At 33.2% G+C, this 21,603-nt stretch overlaps 1 protein-coding gene across 2 annotated transcripts; it reads right to left on the bottom strand.

The window, feature by feature from the left end:
• Positions 1 to 1,156: 1,156 nt before the first annotated feature.
• Positions 1,157 to 20,739, bottom strand: LOC122397256 (neuropeptide-like 1). 2 transcript variants are annotated; one of them, XM_043396307.1, is made up of 5 exons: positions 20,645 to 20,739; positions 10,475 to 10,911; positions 5,454 to 6,118; positions 3,829 to 3,991; positions 1,157 to 1,428 (listed from the first exon to the last, which is right to left on the bottom strand). In XM_043396307.1, the coding sequence occupies exons 1-5, from the start codon at positions 20,714 to 20,716 to the stop codon at positions 1,311 to 1,313; spliced, it is 1,455 nt and encodes a 484-aa protein (XP_043252242.1). In that variant the 5' UTR covers positions 20,717 to 20,739; the 3' UTR covers positions 1,157 to 1,310. The 2 variants fall into 2 exon arrangements, with proteins under 2 accessions (XP_043252242.1, XP_043252243.1); XM_043396308.1 differs by lacking the exon at positions 3,829 to 3,991.
• Positions 20,740 to 21,603: the final 864 nt, after the last annotated feature.

The raw sequence follows: 21,603 nt of genomic DNA, 5'->3' as shown, positions 1-21,603 counted from the left end.
CGATAGCCTTACAGTGAGAGCCACTATCGCGCGTGCGCAGCTGTTCTCAAGTTGCCGTTCCACAGGCGGAACTTTAAACTTTAATAACTTTTTAACGAAGCCTCAATCAACAAATTGCTATTCTTGATTTTCGTCTTATTTTGGCCTCTAGAAGCTTCCATTAAAATTTTTCCCATGGGTGGCCAAACACCCTGTAAATCGGAGTAACAAATTTTGGTCGACAAATCTGATCCAATAAAATAAAAGTTCTTATACCGATTTATATTTCCTAAACATCCATACACTATTAACAACGTTCCATAAAAACTTAAATATTTTTAAACGCTTTGTTCCATGTATGAGCACCGCCATTTTCCTTAAACGTATTTAGGATTAGGAAGTTAAGTAGAACGCACTGAAATAAATTCGGTACAAATCTATTAAACATATAGGGTGTCTCATTTTATCTTTCCTTTTAATTATCTCTAAAACTATTGGTTATTCAAAGAAAAGGTTTTAACGAAACTTATTCCGTTTCGACTACTTTTATCTATGCAATCAGATTCCATTATTTGACTAGATGCGTAGTTTGTGTAACAAGAAATAAAGAGCCAAGTGTACGTAGAATCGATCGACAGTATCAAATTTTTCAAATAATACTTTACAATTCGTATAATTCTAAAATTCACTGTACAGATCACAGAATGTAAATCACAGTATGCAAATCGTATGTAGTAAATTTTATCCGAATTATCCGTTTGAGTAACCAAATAGTTTGAGCGGTAGTCGAGTAGAAAGATTAAATGGAGCACCTCGTGTAATATTCAGCTGTAAGACATACTGTATATTGACACAAAACATAAACAATCTGCTATCAGCGACAAAATTCGGTAATAGGAATCTGTAGAAATAAATAAATATTGTATAATGTCGGTCGATATAATTACTTGAGAATTACTGAGAATACTTCAAAATTCACTCGTTTAAATCTAACAATTTTATCTATATACTTAATGAAAAAATTACATATTCGCTCGAACAAATTTATTGAAATATATTTCCAATTGTATAAACATGACGTATTGAAAAGTAAGAGAAATTGATATGGTCATGTGGAACACTGATAAGTATAAATTGTCGCTAAGATAATTCAATTTGTCGAAGCAACGACTTTGTTTTAATTTTACGAAACAAGCATACAAGTTAACTTATTAATTTGTTATGCGATGAATAGCATCTATTCATTCGTAATCGACATCTATGGGGCTGAGAAGTTTTCGACGAAGGAAATTATCGGTTGCCGGTAATAAGATGAATCTTCTGAAACCGTGTCAACAATCTCCGTGCAAGGCTTGAATGTGGGGTACTCTCAACTTAAAGTTTCGCCTTAACGACCTTGTCGGCGAGTTGATGGCGTAGTTGGACGAGGACCCATCTGTGGGATTCTCCCTAAAATATACATCGCAAATATTCGTATTAGAAAGTACATAATGGTTCCTTAAATTACATTGCAGAGGTCGAGGCACTGAACCAACCGCATCGGTTGTCTATTTTTTTTATCTTGCTTGGTTTCGAAAATAACATAACCTGATGTGAACAGTTTTCTCGTTAAGTTTACTCATACAGACCAAGCTAATTTGTTGCGTATCAGTCGTTGTTACCGACTGAGCGACGGGCCAAGAACGATATGGGCCTCTTCTCGTTCTTAATATACCCACATACGAAGTTGTCGTCATGGTGTTTTGGTGTTTTATGAAGAAAGGAAAGAGAAACGATAAAGAGAATTATATCACAGACGAGGTATACGAGTAAACCTTACACCTTATGGACATTCCTGGCCCCATCTGACTGCCATACCGATCTGAAAACTCGGAGGTGATTTTAGCGCCCTCTTATCATGGATGGCGGTCAGATGAAAAACTATTCACTGAATTGGTATTGATGGGGAGACAGCTGTGGGTAAATACATGTGAGTTGACTATGGAATGGATTAAAAAAAGTGTTAGACAACTTTTCTGTAGGGCGTCAAACAAAATTATTAAAAATCAAAAACGAATTTTTAAGAAAAATCGACAGGAGGTAGGTGCCTAAATTTTTTGACGAAAAAAAAAGATTTTAAATCGTTCTGAAAAAATTATTTTCGGTTGCGGGGGTCAATTACAATCATTTTTGGTGAACGCACATACCCCCTAAATCCTGCGTATTTTCGAGAAAAAAATTCATGAATGTGGACAAATTTTTTGACAAAAAAGAAAAATTTTTAATCGTACTGAAAAAATTATTTTCGGTTGCGGGGGTCAATTACAATCATTTTTTGTGAATGCACATACCCTCGAAATTCTACGCATTTTCGAGAAAAAAATTCGCACTGTTGGTAATGTTGCGAGTGACACGAAAACGGTAATGGGGCTCTAGAACCCCATAAAAATGGACCAAAAAAATACATTGGATGTGAGGTCTACTCGTATACCTCGTCTGTGGTTTCGTCCTGGGTCTGCTAATGGACTCGTCGGTAAGGTAGCCAGCCCTATTTTATTAATGATCGGTCAAGAAGGGCACACATAGAAATAGGTAGTTGATCGAGCACTTGTAAGAGACCTAGAAAGGTCTTTTTCTTATCGTTTACTTTGCACCAAATAGAGTCAGTGAAAACACTAAATGATCAAAAAGATAACATGAACAATTTATGAAACGTTTAAACAAGAACACGGAATACGGGTCAAAATTGATCAATTTTCATTGGCAAACTGTTAACCTTCGGTTGGTGCCGTTGGGTCACAAATGATCCAATTATTTTTCTCGACATAACCTACAATTTTTAGGAATGCGCGAAGAAATCAGTTTTGCTTAGAATCCTGAACAGTAATTACCCAAAGATGTTCTTCGTGTTTGTTTTTGTTGCCATTGTGATCGAATCAGATTTTTTTATTTTAATTTAAAATAGTTGGCTCCAGCGATTAAATTTGAACTTTTACCCATTTTTATTATTCTCGTATATTATTTTACTCGTTTATGTTACATTCTCTCTCTGTAACTAAGAAAAATTTTGCACTTCTCATGCAAAACGCCAATAGATTGCAAATAACCGAACGATACCAGTCAGTAATAGCGTCGGTCTTTAACATACACTATCTTTTCCTTCCAATTAAAATTTGCTCGAATCGTTAAACTATCCAAGCTATTGACAATTCCTTTTCTCTCGTAACCCACAGTCGAACTTCCACTTAGAGTATAAGACAAACTAACACATATGTATATTAATCTAAGAACGAACAATTAAAAATCTAGTATCTAAAACTATCTATCGAACGATGAAAGACACGTACCGGCTGAAACAATGTTCTAATCGATGTAACAACACATTACAGATCTAACATCGAGACACCAACGATGCAGCTAACTACTATGAACCATCTATCGTCCTTCCACGAGAAGAAGCCACAGCGTGTTTACATCCCCACTCTTGCTGCAGTCCGCTGATTGGCCGTCACCGATCGTCATCACCGTTTTCGACCAATACCTGTGAGTCAGCGGACTGCAACAGGAGTGGGGATGCAAACACGCTGTGGCTTCTTCTCGTGAAAGAATGGCACGTAGAAGAAAAAGAAGGAGGAGGAGCAGAATAGAATGCACATTTAGTGAAGATTTTGCACAAAATGGTAAACTGCGGATGTCTGTGTTCTTTTTATCTGCCAAATTTCGCTTAACAGTTTATTTCGTATTTATAATAATTTATTTTGATGAAATGAAAGCACACCACGATGAGATCGGACGATGAAATGAAAGAAAGACAAGTAGAAAGACACGAAGAGAAACAGAAAGCATCACGTGAGAACCTAATGGCCTGACCTGTCAACCAGATATCGAGGTGATCGCGAAAATCGCGATGCGCTTAAAGATGGAAGCCAACCAAGACGCGCCAAAGCCCCGATGTGTCTTTTACTTGCTTGATATGTTTTTGTGTAGCCGATCTCGTCTATCTCCGGCTGCGTCTCTTCTATGGGACCTGTTTCTAACATTCGTAATGCTTAGTGGTCTGCTTGAGCGCTAAAAAATCACGAGTCGAGACGAAACGAAGATTTCCCATTCGCCTTGAATAGAGGGCGTGGTCACGTGACTATCGTCACGATTTTTCGGGCATTTCCAATTGGCTGACGAGAAATTGTTTCGAACAAAAGTTGATCGGTTTCCGGCCAATTATTAACTTCGGTATAACAAATTTTGTTTACTATACGAAATCAAGGTGACCTTGATTTTTTAAGATGAAACGCATATCTTTGTTTCTGCGTATTATTGTAGCTCGTGTCGAGACAAATACAACGATAGTAAGATAACTTTCGATGTTATTGTTGGGTACAGTAAGCATCGCCAGGAGGCGCTGCACACGCTGTCACGCCTTCAAAAATTTCACATCTTCTCGAATTTTTTCCTAGAAAGTGGGTAGGATTTCGGGGGTATGTCTATTCACCAAAAATGATTGTAATCGACCCCCGCAATCGAAGATAATTTTTCCAGAACGATTTATAATTTTTGAATTTAATTGCTAATAACTTTTTAACGAAGCCTCAGTCAAGAAATTGATATTCTTGATTTTTGTCTTATTTTGGCCTCTAGAATCTCCCATTAAAATTTTTACCAGGAATACCTCATATAGTGTAAGAAGACAGAGAGTAAATGTATCTGGGTGATAACAATCGTGGTAATTCACAATGTGCACCTTCTCATATCGCGACAAACTCAACAGTTATCGTTTATGTCAATAATATGCGGAAAAATATGTGTCCTTGACGTTTCGTAGTAAACAAAATTTATTTGAAACTTTTTATATCGAAGTTTGTAGCCGACCGATTAATTTTCGTCTGAAATATTTTTTCTTCGGACCATTGGGAGCGCTAGAAAAATTGTGACGACAATTACGCATCCACACCCTTTACGGAATTCTCGACAATTTTGAAAACTTTATTTTTTTTATTCTATGGAAGTAAAAGGACTGGGGCCCTAAATTAACAAAAAGATGTACTATAGATATACCTATACAGAGTTTTCGGAAATACCAGTCAGCATTTTTCTCGGAAGTGGGTGCGTTTATTAAGAAAGCTTTATTTTTTTCTATAACCAACGCAACAGTCTGCACTAATTTTTTATATTTGCAATCATTTTCCAGAAACGATGGTGACCATCAATTTTTTTTCAATGACGGACTGATTTCAAGTAAACACTTCCTACCGTTTCACAAATATCGTATTTATTCGCGATAACAAAAGAACGCGTACGAGTGACGAGGAAGAAACGCGCGGTTGGTCCGGTAGAGCGCGCACATGACCAATAGAAGCACGTCGCCAAGACCGCGAGTTTTAAACTCTGTCTCACGGTTTTGAAAAAAAAAAGTGAACACGATAAGATTTGGAACGGGAAAGCTGTAGAAACTGTAATCGAATTGTTTTTTCCATGCATCGAAGAACAGTTTTACTTACCCATGAACCTCTTCTCAGCGTTTAAGTACTGATCGGTAAGAGCATCCATCGTTTCTTCGTAATCGAAAGCATTGGTATTCTGGATTACTGGTAACGGGTACTCGTCGGAGAAACTGATTTGCCTTTTGGGCCTCCTGTCGTTGTAATCAATTTGAGCGTTATTCTGCTGATGACGAGAAAGAATTTTCATAAGCATGGCCCCGGGGATGCTGACTCCTCTCTTGAAGAAAGTAGGCCAGGCCATGTTTTTGCTCAAAGAGGCGACGTTCCTTTTGCCTTGTTGCGGCAACGGAAAACTGTCTGCCTTGGCCAAAGAGCCAACGTATCGTTTACCATTGGGTAGCCCGTAATCTCTGACTATGGAGGCGATATTCCTCTTGCCATTTTGAGGGAGATTGTAACCTCTGGCCAGAGAACCGATGTTTCTTTTTCCAGCGAAAGGTAACGCGCGACCATTAATGTTGTTCCCCTTGGTCTGGAGTTCGTAATCGCGCATCACCGACGCGATATTTCGTCTGCCCGGCGGCAGCGCGAAATCTCTGGCCAGGGTACCAACGTTCCGCTTCTCCATTAGCAAATCTGACGCCAACGCGTCCATATCTAGCTCCTCGTTCGGCAGCAAATATTCCCGTGGAACTGTCAATGCGCTCTGTCCAGATTGTTCACTGTTTAACAAAATATTAAAATTACACATTAACCGAACGCACGCTTTATAAACATTGAGGTTATGAAATAATTCACACTTTCTGAATTATAGAAAAGGGCTACAGTGACTGTCACTTAAAATCAATATATTGTAATGTTTCTCTTTTAATTTATTCACTACACGGTCCTCTTCTTTGTATCGTTTTATTATACATTGAACTGTGCTTCTACTTCCGATTAATAATTTTACTAATTTCGTTATAACTTTTTTTGTTTTTATTGTAATAAATAACTAATTCGCGCTCTGCTACTGTAGTTTGTTGCATTTTAAGTCTTTTTTTATTGACTTTAGCAGAACGACGCATAAGTATTTCGGGCGCTCTGCTACGGTATTCCCCCGTCATATCTCCGTTCCAACGCTACCAACTACAATCAGTAAAAATAACTACACGCATTCTTGAAGATATACGACAGTACTTGACACAGATTAGCAAATATATAACAATGCTGCGCCACTTAGTTGAGTTTGAACAGCTCAAACGTTCAAACGAAACTTTTCAAAAAATTTGTAAAAAATTATAGTATCCATAAAGTGAAACAATTTAAGGTTAACAAGGTACTATTTTCAAAGAATGCTGTACATTCTGGAGTTTGTTTTCCTGAAGTTAATGCAAAACTATAATTTCCAAATACTTTGTATTGAATTTTAGGTTAGATTAAACCATTATGATATAATAGGTCGCGGGAAACGTTTAACTAATATTGTTGAAATGTTGATTGGGTTATGTTAAAAGGGTCATCACCCAATCGTCCACCCAGTGGTTCCGCTGATATTTTTGTCAATAAAACATGAAAATTGTACTAAATTATTGAAACGCTACTGTAGTTTGTCGCATTTTAAGTTTTTTTTATTGATTTTTTGACAGAACAACGCGCAGAACAACAATCAGAGTGCTGCTAAATTAGCTAGATTCAATCGTTGCTAAGAGTTGTTAGACAAAAAGCAATTGGGGATTCACCGGATTCCCAATGTTACCAACGGTGCACGATTTTTATTGACAACTAACGCAACCTCAAATTTTATTTAATTTACTGAGTACTACTAAAGGTTTTTTTTATATTGTTGTTATGTATCAAATAAAGAAACTGAATGATGTTTGTCGCTCATTTGAATAGCACGCGTGAGCGATCATCATTTTTCAAGTAGTTATGTAGTATTATTCTTTTCCAATCTCTATAGTATAAGGATTTTGTATCATGTCGTAGTTAATAAATATATTTAGTTTATAAACTAAGAGAAACATTATGCCTCTAGACGAGTTTCAATAATTTAGTACAATTTTCATGTTTTATTGAAAAAATATCGGCTGAACCGTTCGGTGTACGATTTTAAGTGACAGTCACTGTATATTAATATGCAATTATCATATATGCGTAATCGTAACGCCTGCTTTTGATACTGACGCCATTTATTTACAAAGCTCGCTCTCGCGGCAGACACACGCACTCATACAGTTAGGCGGTAAATTCAAATTACTTGATTGCACTCACAAGGAACCATCGCGAACGGTCCGGCTTCGATTTTGATGAAACTTTGTACACTTATAAAGCAGCCAAAAATAATCGACACGTATTTTTTTTTAGCTGCGGTAACTCGAGTTTAAGGGGTGAAACCACCCCTTGAAGTTTTGGCTCGAAACGGCTATCTCGAAAACGGAAAGACATAGAAAAAAATTGTTAATGGGCGAGGTTGATGGTTTCTTATGTACAATAACATGGTGTTAAAAAATTAAAAAAAATACAATTTGTTTATAACAAAAAAAAATTTATTAACTTAATTTTTCATTTTATTGAAATTTTCATAATGACAAAAAATGACGAGCATTTTATTCCAAATCCATTGGGATGCGATTTTTTAAAATTGCCTCCTACAGTTTTGCAGATTTTTATGATTTACATCTTGCGCGCACATCCATTATGGTAGTAGCCGTTCTAACTTTGATTTAGTGCAAGCCTACAGTGCTTCATTAAAATCAAAGTTAGAACGGCTACTACCATAATGGATGTGCGCGCAAGATGTAAATCATCAAAATCTGCAAAACTGTAAAAGGAAATTTTAAAATATTACATACCAATGGATTTGGAAAAGTTCGGCCACCCTTGGGAAAAATTTTAATGGGAGATTCTAGAGGCCAAAATAAGACGAAAATCAAGAATATCAATTTGTTGATTGAGCCTTCGTTAAAAAGTTATTAAAAAATTAAATCAAAAAATTTCAAATCCACCAGGAAAAAATTATTTTCGGTTGCGGGGGCCAATTACAATCATTTTTGGTCAATACATATACCCACGAATTCCTACGCACTTTCGAGAAAAAAATTCCTAATCGAAAATGTAATTTAAGGCCAGAAATGTTGTCCGAAAATTTCATGCGGATCTTTAAAATGTCATAACTTCTGAACGGATTGATGGATTTTAATTTTCAAAAATGCAAACGACGCGTATTTTAATCAAAAATACGTAGAAATCGCAAAAATATGCAAAAAGTTGATCCTTGACCCCGCAAAATGAGAAAAACCCCATAAAAATGGTCCAATCTTCAAACAGCCATAATTCCTACAATAGTGAATATATTTCAATGAAACTTTTTTCTGAAGTAGAGCTCATAGGTACCTACATAAAAGTATTGGCCAACTTTTTTGTAGGGCGTCAAACAAAATTATTAAAAATGAAAAACGAATTTTTAAGAAAAATCGACAGGGCGGAGGTGCCTAAATTTTTCAGCGAAAAAAAAAAATTTCAAATCGTTCTAAAAATATTATTTTCAGTTGCGGGAGTCAATTTCAATCATTTTTGGTCAATATATATACCCCCGAAATCCTACGCACTTTTGAGAAAAAAATTCGAGAATGTGTGAAATTTTTCAACAAAATTAAAAAATTTCAAACCATTCTGAAAAAATTATTTTCGGTTGCAGGGGTCGATTACAATCATTTTTGGTCATTACACATTCCCCCGAAATCTTGGGCATTTCGGAGAAAAAAATTCAGTACGGGCGGAACTTTAAACGTTAATAATTTCTTAACGAAGCCTCCATCAACAAATTGGTATTCTTGTATTTTTCCCGATTTTCTCCTCTAGAAGTAGTGCAAGCCTACAGTGCTTCATTAAAATCAAAGTTAGAACGGCTACTACCATAATGGATGTGCGCGCAAGATGTAAATCATCAAAATCTGCAAAACTGTAGGAGGCAATTTTAAAAAATCGCATACCAGTGGATTTGGAATAAAATGCTCGTCATTTTTTGTCATTATGAAAATTTCAATAAAATGAAAAATTAAGTTAATAAATTTTTTTTTGTTATAAACAAATTGTATTTTTTTTAATTTTTTAACACCATGTTATTGTACATAAGAAACCATCAACCTCGCCCATTAACCATTTTTTTGTATGTCTTTCCGTTTTCGAGATAGCCGTTTCGAGCCAAAACTTCAAGGGGTGGTTTCACCCCTTAAACTCGAGTTACCGCAGCTAAAAAAAAATTCGTGTCGATTATTTTTGGCTGCTTTATAAGTGTACAAAGTTTCATCAAAATCGAAGCGAGACCGTTCGCGATGGTTCCTTGTCAGTCGGTTCAGTGAGCGCCAACAAAGTAGTCTATTTCGAAATTGGGTAATAATAAGGCGTAAAGGTGGACCCACAAAATACTAGAAAATTAATACAAAATAAAAAAGTTACCATAATATACGATTCTTCGACAAAATCTACATTGATACGAATACTTCTGTGGCCTGTTATTATGTACTATGCAGAGTAAAATCAATGTAGTTTTGTTATTAGTTAATCAGTTTTGTTATGATTTAGTATAAATAAACTTTATACATGTGTTCATTTGTAATAAAAAATTTATTGCAAAACTTTAAATGCATCCTTTGATTTCAACAAGCTTCTCTTACCAGCAACGAGGTATTATTCTTTTATTAATATTGAATAAAATTTTGTGCCTACACTTTTCTCGTACAATGAAGCCAATTGTTCCAAGCGTTGTAAAACAAATTTTAAAAGAATTAAAGGGATGTGTTACGCATAGGACATTGATAACGAAGCTAGTCGAAGGCCGAAATTCTATGGCGCAGTAAAGCGTAATTGTATAATCCGCTGTATACAGGGTCTCCAATTAAAATAAATCCAGCTGAATATCTATGAAACTATTGATGATGGGGATTACAGATAAAACTTTGATGGTTTGATGGGACACAAAATTTGATGTAGATAAGTTTATCCTGCAGGATCTATTATATGAATCTATGAATAGAAATATGTCAAAAAAATATTAATAAATAATAAAATGCAAGAAAATAGGTGGAATTGCATACCTCGAAACAACGGTCCTCTTATCTTCGTCGTCTTGATTTTCAGCAAGACGATCCTGAACACTGATAGGTAGATCGTCATTTTTGGCCAGCATCGCGATGCTCCTTTTGCCATTGTCGATATCGTCGCTGTAACCTAGCTGACGCATCGACGAATCAGATGGATTTTGCGTTCTTTCAACGACGTCAAGATGGCCGCGCATAGCTGGATCTCTGAACAGATCCAAGTAAACTCCATCGGGTATGCAAATTTCCGTGTCGTCGTAATTCTCTGCGGTTAAGGTCTCTAAGAGTTCGAGGTCGTTGCGATTCTTCGCGTCCTGAATCATCCTTGCCTTCGAATACAGAGATAAATTCGAACTGACTTCCGGTAGACGTAACAGGGCCAGGAAGACTCCTTTTGGTATACACTGAGCGCTTTCCCCCGCTTGGCATTTCACCTGCGCCATAAAAACAACGTTTTCAATTACTTTAAAAATATGCACTGTCCAACCAACAGAATTACAAAAGAATTCGATCAACGAAAGTGTGAGTTTGACTTAGAAAGAATTGAATTTCGAGTGCAAAACCTGTATCAACGTGTTAGTTGTTTTTATCAGGTGTACAAAATGAATAATCAAAATTATCTTAAGCGGTTATAAAATCAAGTTTAAAGCCAATAGATTTTCCCGCTCTTTTGCGGTCATATAGTGTTGACATATAGCTAGTCGAAACAAAAGATAGGTTAGGGAAAGGTCCAACATAACCTTCAAAAGTATTCGATTCAGTAGAGTCGAAAATGGCGACAGATAAAGTGTGGTCAAACGCCCTGTATAAACATAGCTGTAACTGTAGCTGCCATATCTGTTTACATTGTATAAAGCCATTGAAGAAATGTATAATGCTAGAAAACTACGTTCCAAAAATCCGGTCGAGTAAATATTTTATAATTTTTATTAAAGATTACGAATGGATCATTTTGACCACTCAGGTAGTACTAGTGTTAATAATATAGAAAGAAAGAATTCGAAAGTTATTACTTATAGTAATGATTCATGCTAAAAATCGTCCAGTAGCGTTTTTTTTCTAATTTTGTTTATAGAATATTTTATATAAAAGAAAGTAGAATTTATAGTAAAATTTATTTATTTAACAAGCTGGCCATGCCCTCGTGTTCATTTTAACATTTTTCTATAAAAGTATTTGTTGGAATAAAAGTCACTGCATCCCAACACTAGTTGCAAGTTCAGCAGTTGGTATCCCTGGTGGGGATCAGACATGTATAAATACGGGGCGTGCGCGGCCCCCTTCTTCTGGAGTGCTCTGTCTCGAACTGTTGCGTTAGGTTACGTTGAACTGGAGTTGCACGTGTTTAAATGTAAATTTAGAAATATAAGTTTTGTGTTCAAATTAATTATAGTGTAGTATTCATTTGGTGTGCCACGGCCACGTGCTGCGCAGTATTTGTAACGTTACTGAACATATAATTATTATAATTATTTGTTTTTCGATATTTCTAATAAAATTAAATTAAAACGGAGAGAATAAAATTTGTCGAATTAGGAATACAAAGATATAAGGATGTCTGTCCTTTAATATAAATAGTTTCAGGTTGTTGAACTAAGGGGGAAAAAAGTGAAACCCTATTTAAAAAATTGCAACGCTCGTAGTTGAATTCGAAAACGTGAAATAATCGTATCCTTTGTTCGAGTCGTTCAGCATAGAGAAACTCATCGCGGAGTAATGAGTGTGTCGTCTTTAAACAAGTATATTTCCAAGTGTGTACTCGACTTTCATACGACATGTTCTCATTTACCGTCATCGTGCTTCCACATAACGGAAATTACTGATTGCCGATAAAACTACAACGATGATACGAAGAAGGTCCTCGTTGCAGATTACGTTTCAATTCCAGTCTTGATAAACTTTCTACCTTTCACTGTATATTCCGTAACTGTGAATTTTAATTAGAAAATTTACATATTCGAGCTTACGAGAGCGTAAACTATTTCTAAATGCAAGTTTATTTGCTAAAACATGTTTTAAAAAATATATTTAAATGTGTTCTCAGAAGATATCCATCAGTTGTTGATAAACAATGAAATCAGTAAAATAAAAGAGTTGTGAAGAAGTTGTAAAATAAATTTATAAAAAAAATGAATAGAAATGTATACCATCAAATTTATTTTATGTATTTTAACAACTTGGTATCAGGAATCGAACAATATTAACCCAAGTCAAATTAAAAAATTAATTCAGAGTATACTATACTGTTTACGAGTAATTATAGTAATATAATTTATTGGAAAATATTTAAGAAAAGTAAAATGCGTTAATTTACTTTTCGAGGATCACTCTAGTCGTATTACATTTTTTATTTCCCCTTTTCTTAATTGTAAAATATTAAGTTATTTACATTGTATACGATCGTTTGTTTATTGTGTTATACTACTATACATACATATACAAGAGTCAACTCATCAAACATATTATCTGATTCATTTCTTTTGTGATTATGTACAACGCTGATCGTTTGCTTACTTTTCAACACGACTGTATACAACGCAAGAGATTTACACAGAGTGCATATCTACAATTTATCTAACGTGTCTGACTAATACTCGTTATTTTTACTTACGCTGTGAGTCTACAGGAATTGATATTAATATTATTTGTTGACAACAATACGCAGAATTTAACTTTAGATAGTTTATTAAACGTATAAAGATATACAAATGAAGTGCGTGAACAACTAACCTATAATTTAACTAAAGTGTTGGCATCGATTCATAGAGCGCGCTTATGTCGATCATCCGTTAACATTTGTTTTGACTAGTTTTGGTTAGTTGGAAATGGTAAGATTACATTGAAGTCAATGTTTAAGGGGATATTCTACTACAAACGTTTGGAAAAATTGATATTTCGAAGCATTCCCTTATGAATGTGATTTGAGAAATATACATATGTACAAAGTCTAATATCTGAACTTCTCGTTCCTTTCATATTTTTTTAGATCACGAAAATAATAACTTTAAACGCGTTTTTCTTAGAACTACATTTTTTTAACTGGTTCCTATAATGTCTCAACATCTACTTAACCGATTAACACACAATTTGGTCTGCAATTTAATATCTTCTTTCTTTCAAAATTTTGTCGACGTGTATGAAGAATTCTGACAAAAATGGTATATTATAGTTCGAAAAAATTACGAAGAAAGTCCTAAAAATACAACAATTATTTTCTTGCGTAGACAACCTAAATTATATAATAAATTTTTGTGAAACAAAATAAATGAAACAATATGCTCACGATCCAAATAATATTGGCATAAATTTCAAAGCACGATCTTAAACGATAGAGTTCAAATGGCACGTGTCGTCCACAGGTTGCAGTCGCGTAACCTGAATAGAAAACAATTCACAACCCCTACTCGAAGTTAATTAAATTTCTTCCTATCTTTCTTGCATAACAATTATACAGCTGACAAAGGAAATTTTATTACTTCTAAACTGTGCAAATTTGTTGGGAACCTCTAAGGAAGTTTTGACTTATTTTTATTAACAATCACAATTCGTTTCATTAGGGTGAAAACACCAGGTATACAGGGTGTTCGGACATTTCTGGGAAAAATTTTAGTGGGAGATTCTAGAGGCCGAAACGAGACGAAAATGAAGAATACCAATTTGTTGATGGAGACTTCGTTAAAACGTTATTAACAATTAAATTCAAAAATTTCAAATCGTTCTGGAAAAATTATTTTCGGTTGCGGGGGTCGATTATAATCATTTTTGGTCATTACAGATACCCCCGAAATCCTACGCTCTTTCGAGAAAAAAATTCCTTACCGAAAATCTAATTAGGTGCCTACATTTTTCGACAAAAAAAAAATTCAAATCGTTCTAAAAAATTATTTTCGATCGCGGGGGGTCGATTACAATAATTTTTGGTGAATATACATACCCCCGGAATCCTACCCATTTTCTAGGAAAAAATTCGAGAAGGTGTAAAATTTTTCTACTGGACTTAATTAATTTAGAAAATATGCATGAAATTTTCACCCTCGGCTCTTAAACACCGTTCTATTATCGTCTAATTTAATAGCGTTCCGCCTCATTATGCATTATTATCTAAACGGTGTATTCCAAAATCAATGAATCGGGCGTGGTGGACGAATAAATTGGCGAATCAGAAACTGGACTAGAAAATAGTAAATTATTTTCTCACGGGGATATTTAAAATGTATTTTTGTATCAAATGTCAGCTATAATCAGCGATCAATATGTGAATAGTTATTCGGAGAAAGGACCTTGTCTGCTAAACCCTCGTTTCGAAATATTGAAATTTCCAATCTTCAAAAACTTTAGTTTTATTGTTGACAAAAATAATGCACAGATGATCGTTGAGCTTTAAAAAACTCAACAATTTGTTTAAAACGAATACAAAATTACGTCAAAAGGTGGGAAGAAATAACACTGCATAATATTCTAGCGAAACTAATAAACGTTTATGTTTCAAATTTTACGTAATAATGGCAAACATAGAGTAGTTAAAAAGTTTGGTCTAATCCAAAGATTAGATGAAATAACGATTCTTTTATAGTGCAGATAAATTTTGAATAACAAAATTACAATTTACCTTCGCTTTATCAAAATTAAAAAAACGAATAGATAATAAAATCACAACATATGAGCCTTGGGTAAATATTAATTATTAACTTTAATAATTTAATTTTAATTCACAGTATACTAAAATTTTTATTTTTTTTTGGTATTCAAAACTAACAATATGTCATTAAAACCTAAAATTTCATATCACATTGTGTAATCTTCAAATGACAAAAAACTATTAATATGCAAACAGGTTTCATATCACATTGTGTAGTCTCAATGTGATCGTGAAATTTACAGAAAACTATTAATATGCAAACAAGTAGATTAAATGATTTATTCTAAAATTTTGTTATATTTTAACCATGATTGCATGATGGAAGTGTTAAAATTACGATTCGTCCGTAAATATCACTGGTTGACAAGTAATTTTTCTGTATTATTTGCTACGTGACAAATTAAATAAGGTTATCATTTTTTTTAAATATATAATTTGATGTTCTAAATTACCAACAGTAGGTATTTCAAATATACGTCCATTTGTTCTTATCGATGCCTAGAATTTGAGAAAGAAAATTCTTAGAAACACTGCTCGCGGATGACTCATCAATAAGGCTTTAGCAATGGATCCTTCTTCGGATTTGTGTCCTATATGGAAACTGTCTCCTCCACGAGAAGACTTTATCTCAATCACACCTGTGACAAAGATCCGCCATTTAATGGATAGTTTACTAATCGTTAAATGGCGGATCTTTTTTCGAATTTCATCTACATACGTAGCAGATAGTTTCCATCGTAAATGGCGAATCCGTAAGTCAGGATCCCCTGGGAAAGCCTTTGATAAATCCCTTAGTGAATTTAGGACGAAGCGCCATGTTGGTGCTTATAGGATCAACAAGTTCCACTTTCAGACGGAACGTATCATAAATTATTTCTGATTTTTATCAAACGTGCCAGGATTAACGATATTAACATAAGAATATTATTTCACTATACAGGGTGTTCGGCCATCCCTGGGAAAAATTTTAATGGAGGATTCTAGAGGCCAAAACAAGACGAAAATCAAGAATACCAATTTGTTGGTGGAGGCTTTGTTAAACAATTATTAACGTTTAAAGTTCCGCCCGTACAGAATTTTTTTTCTCGAAAATGCGCAGGATTTCGGGGATATGTCTATTCACCAAAAATGATTGTAATCGACCCCCGCAATCGAAAATAATTTTTTCAGAACGATTTGAAATTTTTTTTGTCGAGCAATTTAGGCACTTCATTAGATTTTCGGTACGGAATTTTTTTCTGGAAAATGCGTAGGATTTCGGGGGTATGTGTAATAACCAAAAATGATTGCAATTGATCCCCGCAATCGATAATAATTTTTCCAGAAAGATTTGAAATTTTTTTTCCTGTCGAAAAATTTCACACCTTCTCGAATTTTTTCCTAGAAAGTGGGTGGGATTTGGGGGTATGTCTATTCAGCAAAAGTGATTGTAATTGACCCTCGCAACCGAAAATAATTTTTTTAGAATGATTTGAAATTTTTGAATTTAATTGTTAATAACTTTTTAACAAAGCCTCCATCAACAAATTGGTATTCTTGATTTTCGTCTTATTTTGGTTTGGAGAATCCCCCATTAAAATTTTTCCCAGGGTTAGTCGAACACCCTGTATACGCGAATAATGATACAGAGTTTGCTATAACAGACGAACGAAGTGCAATATACGATTTAGTTATTTTTTAAATAAGTCAAGCGTGTTGAAACTACCAGCTATTATCATTTTTTGTAATTGTTTCTTAATGGTTTGGTTGTGGGAACGTTCACAAATTATAAACCCAAAAGTTAACATTTAGTGAAATAAAAACCACTTCCTAATGTGCTTTTTAATAATATATACATATATACATGTATATTTTAACGTAATCTATTTAATTGTTGAAACTATCAGCTATTATCACTTTAGTAATTATTCATTAATGGTTTTTGATCATTGAACAATTTACAACGAGGGATGGACAAATCAATATTTAGTTAAATAATAACTACTATCTAATGTGTTTTTTAATAATATACATATCTATATTTTAATGCAAGGAATAAAATTTTTGAATTCGTTGATGGTGAAAGAAGATGAATCGTCAGATACAGTCGAGGTAGAATGAAAATGTCCATCATTATTAATTGTTCGTGTTTAATCGTTATGTTCAATTATTGACAGAATACTAAATCCATTATATCAAGCGATTTCCTTTATTCTCGAAATCGAACCGCTTTAAATAGACAAACGACCAAGCACCAGATGGATCCTACAACTGGCTTTATTAAATCACTTTGTATACTATTCAAAACAGTCTCAATATTTCTCTATCTATCGGTAAGGTTGAAATTTGAAAACTAAAAATAGTTGAAAATTTCCGAAACTAACGTCACCATTCGATACCAGAAATCGAATGTAAAAATCTAATTAAAAAACTCGTCTCATTAATCGACCGATCACTTTATAATGATATTATTAAAAACAATTAGAAGAATGGATAATTTCGGAACAAATTATTCTTATAATTAAAGTTTGTTATAATTTAAGTTACCGTTTCGATGATTTATTTTTAATGAATTTATTTTCCAAATGTTTCTTTCTTTACCACTATCATTCTAAATAATATGAGGAATTAATTCAAATCGAAAGATTGCTTTTTTAATTGAAAATATTTTTATCGTAGTAAATAAATAAATTTATCCTCTAAACGATATGAGAAATTATTTCAAATCGAAAAATTACTTTCTCAATTGGAAACTCCGAAGGGACAAAATTATATTGTTTTTCCAGTAAAATAAATATTGCGACGATTTGTACAAGAAAGATCGTTAAAATTTTTGGTTATTGTTGACTATGAGAAAAAAAAATTATTATTCTTAGATTTTGTTAAATATAAAATAATCTTTTATTAAATGTTTTTTAATGATTTTATTTTTAATAAATGTTTTCTATATAACTTACTAGATCAATGACATACGTACTTGCCATTTTGATCTAGATCTTCTGCATCTTTAGAGTAACTTAAATTCACGATAAAACTTGGGGCTTTATTTGTAAAAAAATCCAGATACATAAATATTTAATTTATCATGTCGAGGGAATTCGTCAATGTAAAAAATAAATATCTGGTGATAAAAACATTTGAACTAGACTGCAATAATTATTGTCTGATCGTTAAAAATCATAGTAAAAAACAACTAGTTTTCTAAATACGACCGACGACTACTATTTCTTCTGTTGTTTTTAATTAATTAAATTGCGAACAGTGGCTATCTATCATTATTAATCGTTTGGTCGTGCGGTAAGAGTTTCAGACAAAGTATTAACACATTAATTGCTATGGTGGTCACCGGTGACCGACACTCCGAACTTACAATGCGTTTCAATAATGGTTACAAAAGGACAAATCTTAATACTTATAAAATAGTAAATAACGCTACTTTAATTTGGAATATTGTAAAATAACAAATTTACCATTTAATTATCGAATATTTCTCTATAATTTGAATAAATATTGAGGACACGGAAAACTAACATGGCAGCTAACGTGTTAAATATATTATAATTGGATTTTTATTAGTAGAGTAATGAATAATGGTAAAATACATTTATCTAAATTATTGCTTCGTTCCCATTAACATATTAATTGCTATGGTGGTCACCGGTGACCGGCACTCTGAACTTACAACGCGTTGCAATATTATTTAGAAATGGAGGAATCCTAATACTTGTAAAATAGTAAATTTTAACTTCACCATCGAATTATCGAATATTTTCATGTTTCTATAATTTAAACAAATGTTGAGAACCCCTTTAGACATGATTTACATAGAATATTATAGACATACAATATTACTGCAAATGGAGGAATCCTAATACATACTTCTAAAATAGTAAATTTTAACTTCACTATCGAATTATCGAATATTTTCATGTTTCTATAATTTAAACAAATGTTGAGAACCCCTTTAGACATGATTTACATAGAATATTATAGACATACAATATTATTGCAAATGGAGGAATCCTAATACTTGTAAAATAGTAAATTTTAACTTCACTATCGAATTATCGAATATTTCTATGTTTCCATAATTTAAACAAATGTTGAGGACATCTTTAGACATGATTTACATACAATATTATTGCAAATGGAGGAATCCTAATACTTGTAAAATAGTAAATTTTAACTTTACCATCGAATTATCGAATATTTTCATGTTTCTATAATTTAAACAAATGTTGTGAACACCTTTAGAGATGATTTACATAGAATATTATAGACATACAATATTATTTAGAAATGGAGGAATCCTAATACTTGTAAAATAGTAAATTTTAACTTCACCATCGAATTATCGAATATTTCCATGTTTCTATAATTTAAACAAATGTTGAGAACACCTTTAGACATGATTTACATAGAATATTATAGACATACAATATTATTTACAAATGGAGGAATCGTAATACTTGTAAAATAGTAAATTTTAACTTCACCATCGAATTATCGAATATTTCCATGTTTCTATAATTTAAACAAATGTTGAGAACCCCTTTAGACATGATTTACATAGAATATTATAGACATACAATATTATTTAGAAATGGAGGAATCCTAATACTTCTAAAATAGTAAATTTTAACTTCACTATCGAATTATCGAATATTTTCATGTTTCTATAATTTAAACAAATGTTGAGAACCCCTTTAGACATGATTTACATAGAATATTATAGACATACAATATTATTGCAAATGGAGGAATCCTAATACTTGTAAAATAGTAAATTTTAACTTTACCATCGAATTATCGAATATTTTCATGTTTCTATAATTTAAACAAATGTTGTGAACACCTTTAGAGATGATTTACATAGAATATTATAGACATACAATATTATTTAGAAATGGAGGAATCCTAATACTTGTAAAATAGTAAATTTTAACTTCACCATCGAATTATCGAATATTTCCATGTTTCTATAATTTAAACAAATGTTGAGAACACCTTTAGACATGATTTACATAGAATATTATAGACATACAATATTATTTACAAATGGAGGAATCCTAATACTTGTAAAATAGTAAATTTTAACTTCACCATCGAATTATCGAATATTTCCATGTTTCTATAATTTAAACAAATGTTGAGAACACCTTTAGAGATGATTTACATAGAATATTATTTACAAATGTAGGAATCGTAATACTTGTAAGATAATAAATTTCAACTTTACCATCGAATTATCGAATGTTTCTATAATTTGAACAAATGTTGAGAACACCTTTAGACATGATTTACATAGAATATTATAGACATACAATATTATTTAAAAATGAAGGAATCGTAATACTTGAAAGTTAATAAATTTTAACTTCACCATCGAATTATCGAAATTTTCTATAATTTGAACAAATGTTGAGAACACCTTTAGACATGATTTAGAAAAAATTGGCGTTGTCGGTTAACGCGTTAAAAAGGCGAACGAAGTTATTAGAAAGCTAGGTGAATCGGTGAATAATGAAATAAGAATGTAAGAGACCTACCAGAGGAAGATGAACCTCGTTGAGGATGATGTAAAGTAGGAGGGTGAGGAAGTAGCTTCTGGTGGTTCCCATATCGGCGAAAATGTCACAGTATCCCTTCGTGGTGGTTCTGTAAATCTGAATACCGTTTCGAACGTGTTCGCTTCCTTATATAGGGTCCATTTCACCCCGCGCAGGCGTCTCAACCCCGAAAGCACACCTACACCCGATGTACCCTATTCGCACCATCACTAACAGTCCTGTTACTGAACTATGCAATATGCGTACATCCAATGCTGTAGATCTCCTACTTCTCCGATAGACTACCACCACCGAATAAGAAGAAAAAAAGACGAGACCGAGCAACCAGCCATAGAAGAGATGCGATTTTAAACCACGACTCGGTTAATATGCTGTGGCTGCGGATTATTGCGTGTCGGTGGGAAAAGAGAACCCTTCGTTTCTCGTCTTTTTTACTGGATACCACACTTTATTGCCGTTTTCAACTATTTCGTTCCACCCCCCCTATCGTGAAATGTCAACGTATTCTATTTACGCCTATCTCGCTTCTTTTTCTTAAGCCATTACGAATATACATAAAATTCGATCTAACGTTAATAGAAATTAAAAATTAATTTTTTTCTTTAAAAATTAAAGAAATAAAAATTTTATCGCGCGTATATAGGGACTTTAGTTTATCGAGTACTTTGTTAGATTTTTTATTTAATCAAGATGCAATGAATATACATTTGAAACGTATTTGATATACATCTTCGAGTGTCACAAATATACAAAACATACTGGACGTAGTATTTATTAAAACAATAATAACCGCGATAACGAATGTGATTTATGATGTGACTTGACATTAAAACTACCAACAATTATAGTGTATTTATTCGTACCAAAGAAATTAAAACGGTAGATACTCAAAGTACTGTACAATGGAATAGAAATTGTATATTTATTCATCTTTTTTA

Source organism: Colletes gigas, unplaced genomic scaffold, assembly GCF_013123115.1.
Source record: "Colletes gigas isolate AHSC1104 unplaced genomic scaffold, ASM1312311v1 Colletes_gigas_Sc00009, whole genome shotgun sequence".
In the NCBI taxonomy this organism is placed as follows: domain Eukaryota; kingdom Metazoa; phylum Arthropoda; class Insecta; order Hymenoptera; family Colletidae; genus Colletes; species Colletes gigas.
This window is presented reverse-complemented; position numbering and strand designations above follow the sequence as displayed.

Excerpts from the sequence above, each read along its gene's own strand:
- LOC122397256 (XM_043396307.1), bottom strand. The coding sequence starts at position 20,716 with ATGGGAACCACCAGAAGCTACTTCCTCACCCTCCTACTTTACATCATC. Across the intron at positions 6,119-10,474 it reads AAGAGGACCGTTGTTTCGAG|TGAACAATCTGGACAGAGCG; the intron begins GTATGCAATTCC and ends TTTGTTAAACAG. Across the intron at positions 1,429-3,828 it reads CCTCGATATCTGGTTGACAG|GGAGAATCCCACAGATGGGT; the intron begins GTCAGGCCATTA and ends TGTATATTTTAG.